Source organism: Lepidochelys kempii, chromosome 3, assembly GCF_965140285.1.
Source record: "Lepidochelys kempii isolate rLepKem1 chromosome 3, rLepKem1.hap1, whole genome shotgun sequence".
NCBI lineage: Eukaryota > Metazoa > Chordata > Testudines > Cheloniidae > Lepidochelys > Lepidochelys kempii.
This window is the reverse complement of record NC_136382.1, coordinates 182,995,567-183,010,244: the sequence shown is the minus strand read 5'-3', so window position 1 is coordinate 183,010,244 and position 14,678 is coordinate 182,995,567. Positions and strand designations below refer to the sequence as shown.

The following is a 14,678-nucleotide window of genomic DNA, read 5'->3' as shown; positions in this document are numbered from 1 at the left end:
TCAGCTATTAAATATGTTGGTGAATATGATATAGACAGCAGTGACATTATCAAATATGCTGAGTGGTTATTAAATCTCCATAGTGTAATCTTTTCACTTTTTTATTTTAATTAGTAAATTGAATTGACAGATGATAATTCTTATTGTGTTTGTCCTTAAATGAGAGAGCAGTGGTAGATAACCTATGGTGATTCTTAAACTTGTAGCTGTCGTGCAGGGAGTACCTGTACAGGAGCCCTGTGCTATTCCCTGGAATTCTCTGTGAAGAGGAAGAAATCCTCTATATGATTCTACTAGAATTTAAAACTTTAGACATCATCCATGTTTCACAGTGAATGGGATAAATTCATCCTAAGGTGCCACCAGGTGCTGCTACTGTAAGTGCATGTGAAGGAAGTAGAAAGTCCACCAGGGTGGAAGATTGGAGTGAAGGAAAGCAAGGAAGGGAGCATGGTCAAGACTTCTGGGAATGCACTGCTTTAGCCCATCCCCTTCACCCCCCTCGTTGCCTTGGCTGGTAGGGTTATTAAGGAGAACTGACCAAAACCTGTGCTGCCTACTCTACTGGAAAACCCTGAGGGAAGACACTTCTGTGGGAGTAGCTTTTCATAGTATCATAGAATCTAGGGGATCACTGCTGCTGAAGGGTCAGGTGTTTACACGTCCCTGCACTATCTTCCCTTAATTTGGGCCCACTTTTGCTCACTAACCAATCATGATATCAGAGAATCTAGGCTGGCTAATGAAAACAAGTCTTGCATTGTCAACTACAGATTTTGTACACAATAAGTGGAACCTGGGGCATCAACGCTGTCCCAATATGATTCAGATTTCGAGATAACATCACATGGAATTAACAAAACTGAAGGACCCATGCATTCCTTTGTTCTTTCTGTACTTATTTCTTTTTTTCAATTTAATCTAAGTAATTATAAAATGCCAAGGAATATGTGAGTCAGTTCCTTGAGTTAATCCACCCTCTGGAGCTCAAGGACTCTGTGGTTTAAATGGGCTATCAGGAACAGAGAGGCACTTACTAAATACTTAATAGCAAAACACATCTGTTGTTACACTGCTTGTTATATTAAGCATTAACCACCACAATGTTGACAATATTAATACATTTAAAAGCCTTGTCACATCCCATTGCTGTTGCAGAAATTCTTGGGACCAGCATGATGTAAACAAAAAGAGAACTTAGCACTGAGCTGACTAACGCGAAGAATTATTACAGAACACTGGTGGCTAACCCAACCACACTTATCAGAAATAAAGACTGGAGAGGTTTGGGATTTTTTTTAAAAAAAAGGTTGCAAAGTTATACAACCTATTTATATCTGAAAAAGAGAATGAAATAGCAGTGTATTATTTGAATCACACGGCCAAAATTTGTTCTCTGATAGATGTTGGTAAGTCAAGAGTGGTTCTATAGATTTCAAGTAGACAGCATGTGACACTCATGTAAGAGATCAGAATTAGACACCAGTGACACTGGTGTAAAGTGAAGATGGATGGTCCTGTGTTAGGCAGACAGCCTAGGTTCAACTCTCTGCTCTGCCCACCACTTCCTGTGAAACCTTGGGCAAGTCACTTAGTCTCTCTGTGTCTGTTCTCCATCTTTAAAATAGGATACTAGCACAACCCTACAGGGCCGCCCGGGGGGGGGGGGGGGGGGGGAGGTAAGTGGGGCAATTTGCCCTGGGCCCCACAGGGGCCCCCACAAGAGTTTTCAGGGGCCCCCAGGAGAGGCCCCCTGAATCCTCTGGGTGGCCCTGCATCCCTATCTCATAGGGGTGCTATTGAGAATATCTACATTACAGATTGTGAGGCACTCAGCTACCATGTTAATTGGGGCCATATAAGTATGTTAGGTGGATAAGTGAGAAGAGAAGAGAATCAGCCCCAGTGAGTTAAATTCTGCTCTCAGTTACAGTATAAATCCATGGATTTCACTTGAGCTACTCCTAATTTATACACTGGTATAGGTGAGAGGAGAATGAGGCTCGGATTGTTTACAGGAAGGCTGACAAATTGCTGAAACTGGAAAATATGAACCAGAATCAAGCAAAAGAAGATTCCAGTTTGGGAAGAGCAGCAAAAAAATCACATAGAAAAACTTGAAATAAATAAGTGAGCCAATTAATTAATTGTGAGTTATAATTATGCAGGCATCTCATAAAAACAGAACAGTACTGAGGCAGCTTTTCATTATTAGCCCAAAATGATTAGCTGTCATAGCAATGCTTACGTAAATAAATACTGAAGCAAAGCATTTTGTCAGATTGCCACTGCAACTTTTACAAACTCAGGGCTTGTCTATACTTACAGTGCAGCTGTGGTGCTTAGTGAAGATGCTACCTCCCATCAGCATATGTACTCCACCTCCCCTAGAGACAGTAGCTATTATTGACAAGAGAAGCCATCCTTCAACATAGCACTGTCTACACTGGGAGTTTGGTCGTATACCGGCCCATTGTACTGCAGCCTACACTAAATGAGTATGAGGACATAGAACTTACACAAACTGCTCTAAGGAGCTAAAAATGTAGCCAAGGACATGTAGAGTGTTGTGTATTTGGTTGTCATGGTAACAGAATCTTGTTGTTGGTATGGCAACTGAGTTAGATTATTAGGGGATAGCCCAGTCAGTTTTGGCTGGTTTGTTCAGTTTAGTGTGTGGCAATAAATGACTGCTTTTAAGGTCTACAGCCCTCTGTGTCCCAAGTGATTTCTTCTAAAACTGCTGGCCCCAAGGATACAACAAAGTGACAACGAGGATGGGATTCCTGTGCTGCCCCAGCAACAGAAGGAAGTAGAAGTCAAGGAACAAAAACAAAACACAACACCTTTTTGCTGTTGGAAGGGGGTGAGAACTGGCTTGTTTGCATTGACTGTGCAAACTGAAACTAAAACCATGGCTACACTGACAGGGCCATTGGAACCTTTTGTGGAGATTACAGTGCAATGGCACGTATATACTGAGCGTTTTGAGCTTTTTGTTATTGCAAATGACATTACAGAAGAGAAGAAGGTGCCAATATTCTTAAGTGTTGTAGGGGCTAAGACCTACTCCCTGCTATGCAGCTTACTACACCCTGTTAAGCAGGAGATCAAATCTTACAGTGATACTGTGGAAATCCTGGGGTCCCATTTTTCTCCAAAACCATTGGCAATTGCTGAAAGATATAGGTTCCACAAAAGAGACCAAAAAGAAGATGAAATAGTTATACAATTTGTAGCAACTTTGAAAAAGCTTGCAGAACACTGTGAATTTAAAGAGATATTAAATGACGTCCTACATGACAGGTTAGTGTGTGGCCTGCACAGTGAAGGTATATGGAAGCGCCTATTGACAGAGGCAAGCTTACCTTACAGAAGGTGGTTGATATTGCGGTCTCCATGGAACTGGCTACAAAGGAGGCGCAATACATCGGTGCATCCCCTAGGGTGCATAAGGTGTCACAAGAACCTACCCACAGAACTGTGGAGAGTCAGGAATGTTACCACTGTGGTAAGCCGGATCACCAGGCATCAGAATGCTGGTGTAAGGACCTGGTGTGTCGACACTGTCAAAAAGGGACACATTGAGTGTGCCTGTAAACAAAAGAAAAAGAGGCCTGTGGTCTGGCCGACCAAAAGGAAAATCTGCATACCCTAGAGCAGACCCAGGATGACCAAGGAGTGCCACTGCACGGTTTGTCTTTGGCAGTGGGCTCACATGAATACTGGGTAATCCCGGTTTTGGACGGCAAACCTACATGCATGGAACTGGACACCGGTGCAGCCATCTCGCTGGACTCCGAGAGTGTGTATAAAGAAAAGCTACAGCATCTTCCACTTCAAGCAATGAAAACTGTGGAGGCTCCCCCTCCTCGAAAGCTGGTAGCCAGCTTTGCTCATTTCTAGGACTATTGAACTATTATGGAAAGTTCATCTCACCATTTGCCACACTGCTAAAACCACTTCATGAACTCCTTGGGCAGAAGAAGGCCTGGAAGTGGACTGAAGCCTGTGATGTTGCATTTAACAAAGCTAAGGGTGCATTGCTAAATTCTGAAGTTCTGACGCACTTTGATCCTTACCACTACAGTTGGCCTGCGATGCCTCCCCTTATGGAGTGGGAGCGGTCGTGTCACACATTATGCCTTCAGGAGAAGAGAGACTTATTGCTTTTGCTTCACGCACTCTAAGCAAAGCAGAAACTAACTATGCCCAAATCAAACGTGAGGCATTGGGAATCATTTTCAGAATTTGGAAGTTTCATAAGTACCTGTTTGGACAGAAGTTTACTCTTCTCACAGACCATCGACCTCTGACTTCAGTTTTTGGACCCCACACAGGCATTCCCTATTAGCTGCTAGTCGTATGCAACTTTGGGCATTGTTGCTTTCCACGCACACATATGAAATCAAATATCAGAAATCCACTCTGCACGGCAATGTGGATGGTCTCTCAAGTTTGCCTTTGCCAGTCAATTTTCCAGAAGGAAATTTTTTACTTTGAACAGGTAGAGAATATACCCATCACTGCTACTCAGATAGAGAAGGCAACTTGCATTGACCCAGTATTGTCCCAAGTTATGGATCTGGTGATGCATGCAAAATCTCGACGAATCTCTCCAGTCTCACCCGACCTTGTTACCTACGTATCCAGGAGGACGGAGTTATCGATCCAATCTGGCTGTTTGTTGTGGGGGAGACGTGTCATTATCCCACCACCACTGAGATCACAGATGTTAGAATAGCTACATTCCTGTCACTGTGGAATAGTGCACATGAAGGAAATTGCATGAAGCTATTTTTGGTGGCCTGGACTGGACAGTACTATTGAAGAGAAGACAAGAGCTTGTATGTCATGTCCGGGTGTGAGGAATGCACCCCAGTGGGCACCCATGGGACTGGCCTGAAAACCCATAGCAACGTATTCACATTGACTTCACTGGCCCACTTGAAGGAAGCATGTTCTTGGTGGTGGTAGATGCCCATTCTAAATGGTCAGAAGTCTCTATAATGCAGTCCACTACTGCAGAGAATACTATCCAAAAACTACAGGGACTCTTTAGTCATTTCAGTCTGCCAGAACAACTTGTGAGCGACAATGGACCACATTTCGTCTCTCAGGAGTTTCAAAATTTTATGAAGGCAAATGGGATGCACCACATCACTTCACCATTATATCATCCATCCACCAATGTATTAGCTGAAAGATTTGTGCAGACAATGAAACAAGATTTGAAATTGACAAGGGGACAATTATCCATTCAAAAGCGCCTGGACACCTTTTTACTATCCTACAGAAACACACCTCATGCTACGACCAAGGCATCCCCAGCCTTTCTAATGATGGGATGACAGCTGTGCACTTGCTTTGATATGCTGAAACCTTCTGAACCCCAACAAACTGTGCAACATCAGCAGCAAAATCAAGTCATCAGGTGTGCACCCAGAGCAAAAGACCGAACCGTTAGCCCAGGACAGCCTGTTTTGGCTCGGAATTATACTTCTGGTCCCTGCTACTGTCATCGCTCAAACAGGACCTGTTTCCTACACAGTCTGGACTGCAGAGGATCTCACCTGGTGGCGACATGTAGATCAGCTGTTGCCAGGTCATACCAGTCCTCAGGACACATCTTCAATTGGGTTGCCTGACTTCACCGCTTCCAGCAAGACACCAAATCAAGAGTTATCTGTTCCTGACTTTCCCCCTCTATTACTTCTGGCGGCAGAGATACCCCACTGCCTGGAACGAGCTGATACCACATCCTCACCCATTCGCCCTATGAACCCTGCGCCCATTGTAAGGCCTGCGCCCAAGACACTTTTGGGTGCAACAACACCAGAAGTCTGCTGTAACCCACCTAGGGTATGTCTACACTACGGAATTAGGTCGAATTTATAGAAGTTGTTTTTTTAGAAATCGGTTTTATATATTTGAGTGTGTGTGTCCCCACAGAAAATGCTCTAAGTGCATTAAGTGCATTAACTCGGCGGAGTCCTTCCACAGTACCGAGGCTAGAGTCAACTTCCGGAGCGTTGCACTGTGGGTGGCTATCCCACAGTTCCCGCAGTCTCTGCTGCCCATTGGAATTCTGGGTTGAGATCCCAATGCCTGATGGGGCTAAAACATTGTCGCGGGTGGTTCTGGGTACATATCGTCAGGCCCCTGTTCCCTCCCTCCCTCCGTGAAAGTAAGGGCAGACAATCGTTTCGCGCCTTTTTTCCTGAGTTACCTGTGCAGACGCCATACCACGGCAAGCATGGAGCCCGCTCAGGTAACCGTCACCCTATGTCTCCTGGGTGCTGGCAGACGCGGTACGGCATTGCTACACAGTAGCATCAACCCCTTGCCTTGTGGCAGCAGACGGTGCAATATGACTGGTAGCCGTCATCGTCATGTCCGAGGTGCTCCTGGCCACGTCGGCCAGGAGCGCCTGGGCAGACATGGGCGCAGGGACTAAATTTGGAGTGACTTGACCAGGTCATTCTCTTTAGTCCTGCAGTCAGTCCTATTGAACCGTCTTATGGTGAGCAGGCAGGCGATACGGATTGCTAGCAGTCCTATTGCATCATCTTCTGCTGGGCAGCCATGAGATGTGGATGGCATGCAGTCCTTCTGCACCGTCTGCTGCCAGCCAAAGATGTAAAAGATTTGCTTCCTCCCCCCCCCCCGGCTCATCTAGGGGACTCATTCCTCTAGGTCACACTGCAAGGTAGGTGCAGCAAGGTAAATCTAGCCATGTATCAATCAGAGGCCAGACTAGCCTCCATGTTCCAATAAGAACAATAACTTAGGTGTACCATTTCTTATTGGAACCCTCCGTGAAGTCCTGCCTGAAATACTCCTTGATGTAAAGCCACCCCCTTTGTTGATTTTAGCTCCCTGTAAGCCAACCCTGCAAGCCGTGTCATCAGTCACCCCTCCCTCTGTCAGAGCATTGGCAGACAATCGTTCTGCGCCTTTTTTCTGTGCGGACGCCAGACCAAGGCAAGCATGGAGGCTGCTCAGCTCACTTTGGCAATTAGGAGCACATTAAACACCACACGCATTATCCAGCAGCATATGCAGCGCCAGAACCTGGCAGAGCGATACCAGGCGAGGAGGCGACGTCAGCGCGGTCACGTGAGTGATCAGGACATGGACACAGATTTCTCTGAAAGCATGGGCCCTGCCAATGCATGCATCATGGTGCTAATGGAGCAGGTTCATGCTGTGGAACGCCGATTCTGGGCTCGGGAAACAAGCACAGACTGGTGGAACCGCATAGTGTTGCAGGTCTGGGACGATTCCCAGTGGCTGCGAAACTTTCGCATGCGTAAGGGAACTTCCATGGAACTTTGTGACTTGCTTTCCCCTGCCCTGAAGCGCATGAATACCAAGATGAGAGCAGCCTTCACAGTTGAGAAGCGAGTGGTGATAGCCCTGTGGAAGCTTGCAACACCAGACAGCTACTGGTCAGTTGGGAATCAATTTGGAGTGGGCAAATCTACTGTGGGGGCTGCTGTGATGCAAGTAGCCCACGCAATCAAAGATATGCCGATATCAAGGGTAGTGACCCTGGGAAATGTGCAGGTCATAGTGGATGGCTTTGCTGCAATGGGATTCCCTGACTGTGGTGGGGCCATAGACAGAACCCATATCCCTATCTTGGCACCGGAGCACCAAGCCGGCGAGTACATAAACCGCAAGGGGTACTTTTCAATAGTGCTGCAAGCTCTGGTGGATCACAAAGGACGTTTCACCAACATCAACGTGGGATGGCCGGGAAAGGTACATGACGCTCGCATCTTCAGGAACTCTGGTCTGTTTCAAAAGCTGCAGGAAGGGACTTTATTCCCAGACCAGAAAATAACTGTTGGGCATGTTGACATGCCTATATGTATCCTTGGGGACCCAGCCTACCCCTTAATGCCATGGCTCATGAAGCCGTACACAGGCAGCCTGGACAGTAGTCAGGAACTGTTCAACTACAGGCTGAGCAAGTGCAGAATGGTGGTAAAATGTGCATTTGGACATTTAAAAGTGCACTGGCGCAGTTTACTGACTCGGTTAGACCTCAGTGAAACCTATTTTCCCACTGTTATTACTGCTTGCTGTGTGCTCCACAATATCTGTGAGAGTAAGGGGGAGATGTTTATGGCGGGGTGGGAGGTTGAGGCAAATCGCCTGGCTGCTGGTTACGCGCAGCCAGACACCAGGGCGGTTAGAAGAGCACAGGAGGGCGCGGTATGCATCAGAGAAGCTTTGAAAACCAGTTTCATGACTGGCCAGGCTACGGTGTGAAAGTTCTCTTTGTTTCTCCTTGATGAAACCCCTCGCCCCTTGGTTCACTCTACTTCCCTGTAAGCTAACCACTCGCCCCTCCTCCCTTCGATCATTGCTTGCAGAGGCAATAAAGTCATTGTTGCTTCACATTCATGCATTCTTTATTCATTCATCACACAAACAGGGGGATGACTACCAAGGTAGCCCAGGAGGGGTGGTGGAGGAGGGAAGGAAAATGCCACACAGCACTTTAAAAGTTTACTACTTTAAAATTTATTTAATGCCAGCCTTCTTTTTTTGGGCAATCCTCTGTGTCGGAGTGGCTGGTTGGCCGGTGCCCCCCCCCACCGCGTTCTTGGGCGTCTGGGTGTGGAGGCTATGGAACTTGGGGAGGAGGGCAGTTGGTTACACAGGGGCTGTAGTGGCAGTCTGTGCTCCAGCTGCCTTTGCTGCAGCTCAACCATACACTGGAGCATACTGGTTTGGTCCTCCAGCAGCCTCAGCATTGAATCCTGCCTCCTCTCATCACGCTGCCTCCACATCTGAGCTTCAGCCCTCTCTTCAATCTGCCACTTACTCTCTTCAGCCCCCCACCTCTCCTTCCGGTCATTTTGTGCTTTCCTGCACTCTGACATCATTTGCCTCCACGCATTCGTCTGTGCTCTGTCAGTGTGGGAGGACAGAATGAGCTCAGAGAACATTTCATCACGAGTGTGGGGTTTTTTGCCTTCTAATCTTCACTAGCCTCTGGGAAGGAGAAGATCCTGTGATCATTGAAACACATGCAGCTGGTGGAGGAAAAAAAAGGGACAGCGGTATTTAAAAAGACACATTTTATAAAACAGTGGCTATGCTCTTTCAGGGTAAACCTTGCTGTTAACATTACATACATAGCACATGTGCTTTCGTTACAAGGTCGCATTTTGCCTCCCCCCACTGCGTGGCTACCCCCTCAACCCTCCCCCCTCCCCATGGCTAACAGTGGGGAACATTTCTGTTCAGCCACAGGCAAACAGCCCAGCAGGAACGGGCTCCTCTGAGTGTCCCCTGAAGAAAAGCACCCTATTTCAACCAGGTGACCATGAATGATATCTCACTCTCCTGAGGATAACACAGAGAGATAAAGAACAGACGTTCTTTGAACACCAACAAACATACACTGCAATGCTTTGTTGTACAATGATTCCCGAGTACGTGTTACTGGCCTGGAGTGGTAAAGTGTCCTACCATGAAGGACGCAATAAGGCTGCCCTCCCCAGAAACCTTTTGCAAAGGCTTTGGGAGTACATCCAGGAGAGCCGCAAATGCCAGGGCAAAGTAATCCTTTCACATGCTTGCTTTTAAACCATGTATAGTATTTTAAAAGGTACACTCACCAGAGGTCCCTTCTCCGCCTGCCGGGTCCAGGAGGCAGCCTTGGGTGGGTTCGGGGGGTACTGGCTCCAGGTCCAGGGTGAGAAACAGTTCCTGGCTGTCGGGAAAAGCAGTTTCTCCACTTGCTTGCTGTGAGCTATCTACAACCTCATCATCATCATCATCATCTTCTTCGTCCCCAAAACCTGCTTCCGTGTTGCCTCCATCTCCATTGAAGGAGTCAAACAACACGGCTGGGGTAGTGGTGGCTGAACCCCCTAAAATGGCATGCAGCTCATCATAGAAGCAGCATGTTTGGGGCTCTGACCCGGAGCGGCCATTCGCCTCTCTGGTTTTCTGGTAGGCTTGCCTCAGCTCCTTAAGTTTCACGCGGCATTGCTTCGGGTCCCTGTTATGGCCTCTGTCCTTCATGCCCTGGGAGATTTTGACAAAGGTTTTGGCATTTCGAAAACTGGAACGGAGTTCTGATAGCACGGATTCCTCTCCCCATACAGCGATCAGATCCCGTACCTCCCGTTCAGTCCAGTTTTGCGATTCTGGGACTCCATCATGGTCTCCTCTGCTGATGAGCTCTGCATGGTCACCTGCAGCTTCCCACACTGGCCAAACAGGAAATGAGATTCAAAAGTTCGCAGTTATTTTCCTGTCTACCTGGCCAGTGCATCTGAGTTGAGAGTGCTGTCCAGAGCAGTCAGAATGGAGCACTCTGGGATAGCTCCCGGAGGCCAATACCGTCGAATTGTGTCCACAGTACCCCAAATTCGACCCGGCAAGGCCGATTTCGGCGCTAATCCACTTGTCAGGGATGGAGTATGGAAATTGATTTTAAGAGCCCTTTAAGTCAAAATAAAGGTCTTCATCGTGTGGACGGGTGCAGGTTTACATCGATTTAACGCTGCTAAATTAGACCGAAAGTCCAGGTGCAGACCAGGGCCTAGAGACAGGAGGCCTCCTCAATGTCTGGATCTTTATCTAGGGCGAACCCACAGTTACTGGGCAAAATAATCCCCAGGGTTTAGCCGGGAACGGGGGCAGTGTACCTTCCTTCTCTAGTTTGGTGTTTGTTTTATTTAGGGAATGTTCTCGTTAAGGGTTGAGGAATATGTTATGTATATGGTTGTCGTGGTAATAAAATCTTGTTGTTGCTATGCCAACTGAGTTAGATTATTAGGGGATAGCCCAGCCAGTTTTGGCTGATTTGGTCAGTTCAGTGTGTGGTAATAAATGGCTGCTTTTAAAGTTTACAGCTCTCTGTGTTCCAGGTGATTTCTTCTTAAAAATGCTGCCCCCAAGGATATAACAGAGGATGGTGACACAGTTGGAGCTTACATTATGTTGTTAGGAGAACTTGTGATCAGTCAATAGTGTCTAAAACCTGCAAAATGGCTTCCATCCTGTTGCATATATATAAAGATACATAGAGATAATATATGTAAGCATTTCACTTGTTTTAGAGCCTGAGGACAATCTAAATGGCAGATAACCGACATTACTGTAGCAGTATGTTCCTGTAAATTGGACTGGAACAGGACATGTGGGCAGTGACAAATTCAAAGGTACATTATCAGCAATGACCTCCTTAAAAGACTAGTTTATATAAACAGGGAAGGATGACTGATCAGTTAGGTGAGTGGAGATCAGAACCATCTGCCTGGTTCATCCAGAACTTGCCCTCAACCACAGAGAACTTTTTATTCTACAAAACATCCTTTGAACATACGGGCAAATAATTTCCAGTGATTCTGTGTTTCCTTCTTCAGGTGATATCTTACCAGATTATTTTGCTCTTACAACTAAGTGATAGCCTTTAAATCTTGGTAGCATGGTAAAATGGTCACTAGGGGTTGCATTAATAGTTTTTGTATGTGGTAAAATTCTGTAGAAAGTTACTGTCGACAAATTAGCTTGATTAGACAAGGTGGGAGAGGTAGTATCTTTTATTGGACCAACTTCTGTGAGTGAAAGAGACAAGCTTTCTAGCCAAATGGAGCTCTTTCTCAGGCTGAAAGCTTGTCTTTCTCAGTAACAGAAGTTGATTCAACAAAAGATATTACCTCATCAACCTTGTCTCTCTAATATCCTGGGACTGACATGGCTACAGAAACACTGCATACATAAATTAACTTGGTATCTTTTATATTTCAGAATCTTTTGTATCAAAGGAAGTGCCATGGTAGCCAGTGCAGGGAATTATGGGATACAAAAAAGAAAACCGATATATGGTCAAAGCTGGAAAGACTAAAGTCTGTTTGGGGCCAAACCCTAAGTGGTGCTGACCATGTTGTAAACTTTGACCATTTGTGAAAGAAGTAAACAGGGAAGCAACAGAACAGAAACCAGAAAAATAAGGCAAGAGTTGGCAGAGCTATTGATATGGGCAGAAGCTGAGGAAAGGAGGCTGACTAGGAGAAGGGTTATTTATTTATGCATTAAAAGCAAGCTCCTGCATCCCTCTTTCTGAAGCCAGAATGTTAGTAAATATGTTCATGCATTTTTGTTGGCACAGATGTTCATGCATTTTCACATATAAACAACCCAGTCAAGGAACATCTTCAGGGTAAGTGTCTTAGTAATAACCACCTGCTTGTTTAGTTCTTTAAAATGAAACCAATCTAATCAATAGTCCTGCAGAGGAAGGGTTTTTCATGTGGGTACACCACACAGTGAATATATTTATACTGAATTCTTCATTCCTCCAGCTATGCAATATTATACAACAGGGCTCATTCTGAGGGGAAGAATCTGTATGTTGTAACTGATAGGCCCCTGGAGGTTGCCACCTGATTTCTTCAGGATGTACTGGGATTCCAGTTCTTAGCATACATCAAAGAGAATACTTAAAGTGACAGTGAATTTGTGTTAGTGCATTCAATAAGAAAAATCCTGAGATGAAGAAAGAGAGAAATAGAGAGAGAGAAAGAATCTATCATTTAAGGCACTGGATATAAATCCATATAATAAATCAGAATTTTAAAGCGACAATGTTAAGATTAAGAGACACTTTAGGAAGAGGCCAGCAAGCTTAAAGTGAAACCCTGTCTATATTTAATTGCTGATTCCTGCTCTTCCACCTGCCACCCCACTCTGGTCCCCTGCTGCTATAGAAACAAATCAAGGTTCTGTTTTCTCAAATTTACGGTTGTGATGTTCCACTCTGGTGTTAACTGGACCGGTGATCTGCTAGGCCACTCCAATCCTTGACTCTGGGAGGCAGCCTTACCCTGCTCTGCTGTGAGAACCCCCACTCCTGGGCTGTTCACGCACAGCCTCTGGCATGCTGCCACGCAACCAAATGACACTAGCCAATATCTCCGGTCCCAGACACAACCCTGGGAACCTCCGTCTTGCAGTGTCCAGTTATGCCCGCTGGATGCTGCAAGCTTATATAAGTTCGTCAATTTAACAAAGAAATTGATATGTACCAGGCTTATTCTCCCAAGGGGAGTCTCTGAAACACTGCAAACCAAAGGCACTGCTTCAGGTAGAATAAACAAACAGAATTATTTACTATAAAGGTAGATTTAAGTGATTATAAGACAAAGCATAACAAGTCAGATTGGTCAAATGAAATAAAATAAAATAATATAAAATTATTTTATATTATTTTTTGTATGAAATGGTTTAACCTGATTCCCCTCTCTTCTCCTAAACTTAACTGACATTTAGGGCCTCAAGTTTCTGAATCGCCTACCAGTGTTAACAGATTGAAGTAAGAAGTTCCATGCTTTCTGTGGCAAGTTCCCCCCAGGTTGCCACCGGGAACTGGGGTCCCACTGAGCCACTCCTGACCCACCCGCCGTGGCTCTCTCTTACACTGTACTGCTGTGACAAGCTGCCACACCCTCCAGGCTTCAGCCTGCACTTTTATCAGCATGCATACAGGTAGGGATACACCCAGCTGCAGTTACATGCAGGCAGGCTCTTTGCAGCTAGGGTACCTCCCAGCTCCTCAGGCACACACACCCTCTGGAGTACAAACCCAAAATTATGCCGTCTTGCACTGCACAGGAAACTGTACAGAGTTAAGCCCATAAAATTTGCCCTCTCCCTCAATATGGAGAGGAATATGCAACAGCTTTCTGCCCCTGAGTTATGATTTCCATGTACTGGTTTAGATAAAGAAAAAAAATTAACTACAAAAGATAGATTTTAAGTGACTATACGGGATAGCAAACAGATCAAAGCAGATTAGCTAGCAAATAAAGAAAACTGAGCTTAACATACTAAATAGATTGGATATGAATAGCTGATTCTCGCCCTAAGTGATGATACAAGCAGGCTGCAGATTCTTTAGGGGCAAGCTGTACTTGCTTATAGCTTGGAATCCCCAGGTGTTTCATTCACAGGCTAAATATCCCTTTAGCCTGGGTCCAACATTTTCCCCAGTTCAGTCTTTGCTCCTCGGGTGTTTCCGGGAGTCTTCTTGGGTGGGGAGTCAGTGAAGAACCTAGATGATGTCACTCCCCTGCCTTATATAGATTTTGCATATGGTGGGATCCCTTTGTTTATTTCAAAGCTTGGTTCCCACGCCAGTCAGTGGAAAAATACTGACATCCCAAGATGGAGTCCAGCACCAGGTGACCTGGTCAAGTGTCTCTGTAGAGTCCCAGGAGCCATCCCCCATGGGCTGTTTGGAGCGTTCACAGGAAAGCTCACCAGATGGGAGCTAAGCTTTTCCTAAGGCCTATTATTTCTTCCTAATGGCTCATTAATCTGAATGGGCCCTTCCCAGCCAGCCATCTAGACTGAGGAGCATTTTGCTTAGTGGACATTGCCCAGGAATAGCTATATTTGAAATAGATACATAGTGAATATTCATAACTTTGGATACAAAAATGATACATGCACACACATAGGATAATCATGTTCAGGAAATCATAACCTTTCCAATGACCCCTCACATGCCTTATCTTATATAAAATACATCATAATTATATCATACTAATATCACTATGAAGAATACGGGGTGCAGTGTCACATTTACAGCTCTCACTTCTGCTGGAGCAGAAGCCCCCGGCATGTGGACTTTGCACCACTGAAGT

General features: G+C 45.6%; 1 protein-coding gene across 25 annotated transcripts in view; it reads right to left on the bottom strand.

Moving 5' to 3' along the window:
- Positions 1–14,678, bottom strand: part of NRXN1 (neurexin 1) — a 1,265,182-nt gene that overhangs the window by 342,888 nt on the left and 907,616 nt on the right. The window contains exon 19 of one of the 25 annotated variants that reach the window (XM_078852309.1): positions 12,092–12,519. The exons of the other annotated variants lie outside the window; for them this stretch is intronic. Within the exon in view, the coding sequence (XP_078708435.1) occupies positions 12,505–12,519 (15 nt within the window). The 3' untranslated portion in view covers positions 12,092–12,504. Of the gene's footprint in view, positions 1–12,091; positions 12,520–14,678 lie in introns of those variants that run through there. 25 annotated transcript variants of the gene reach the window in all.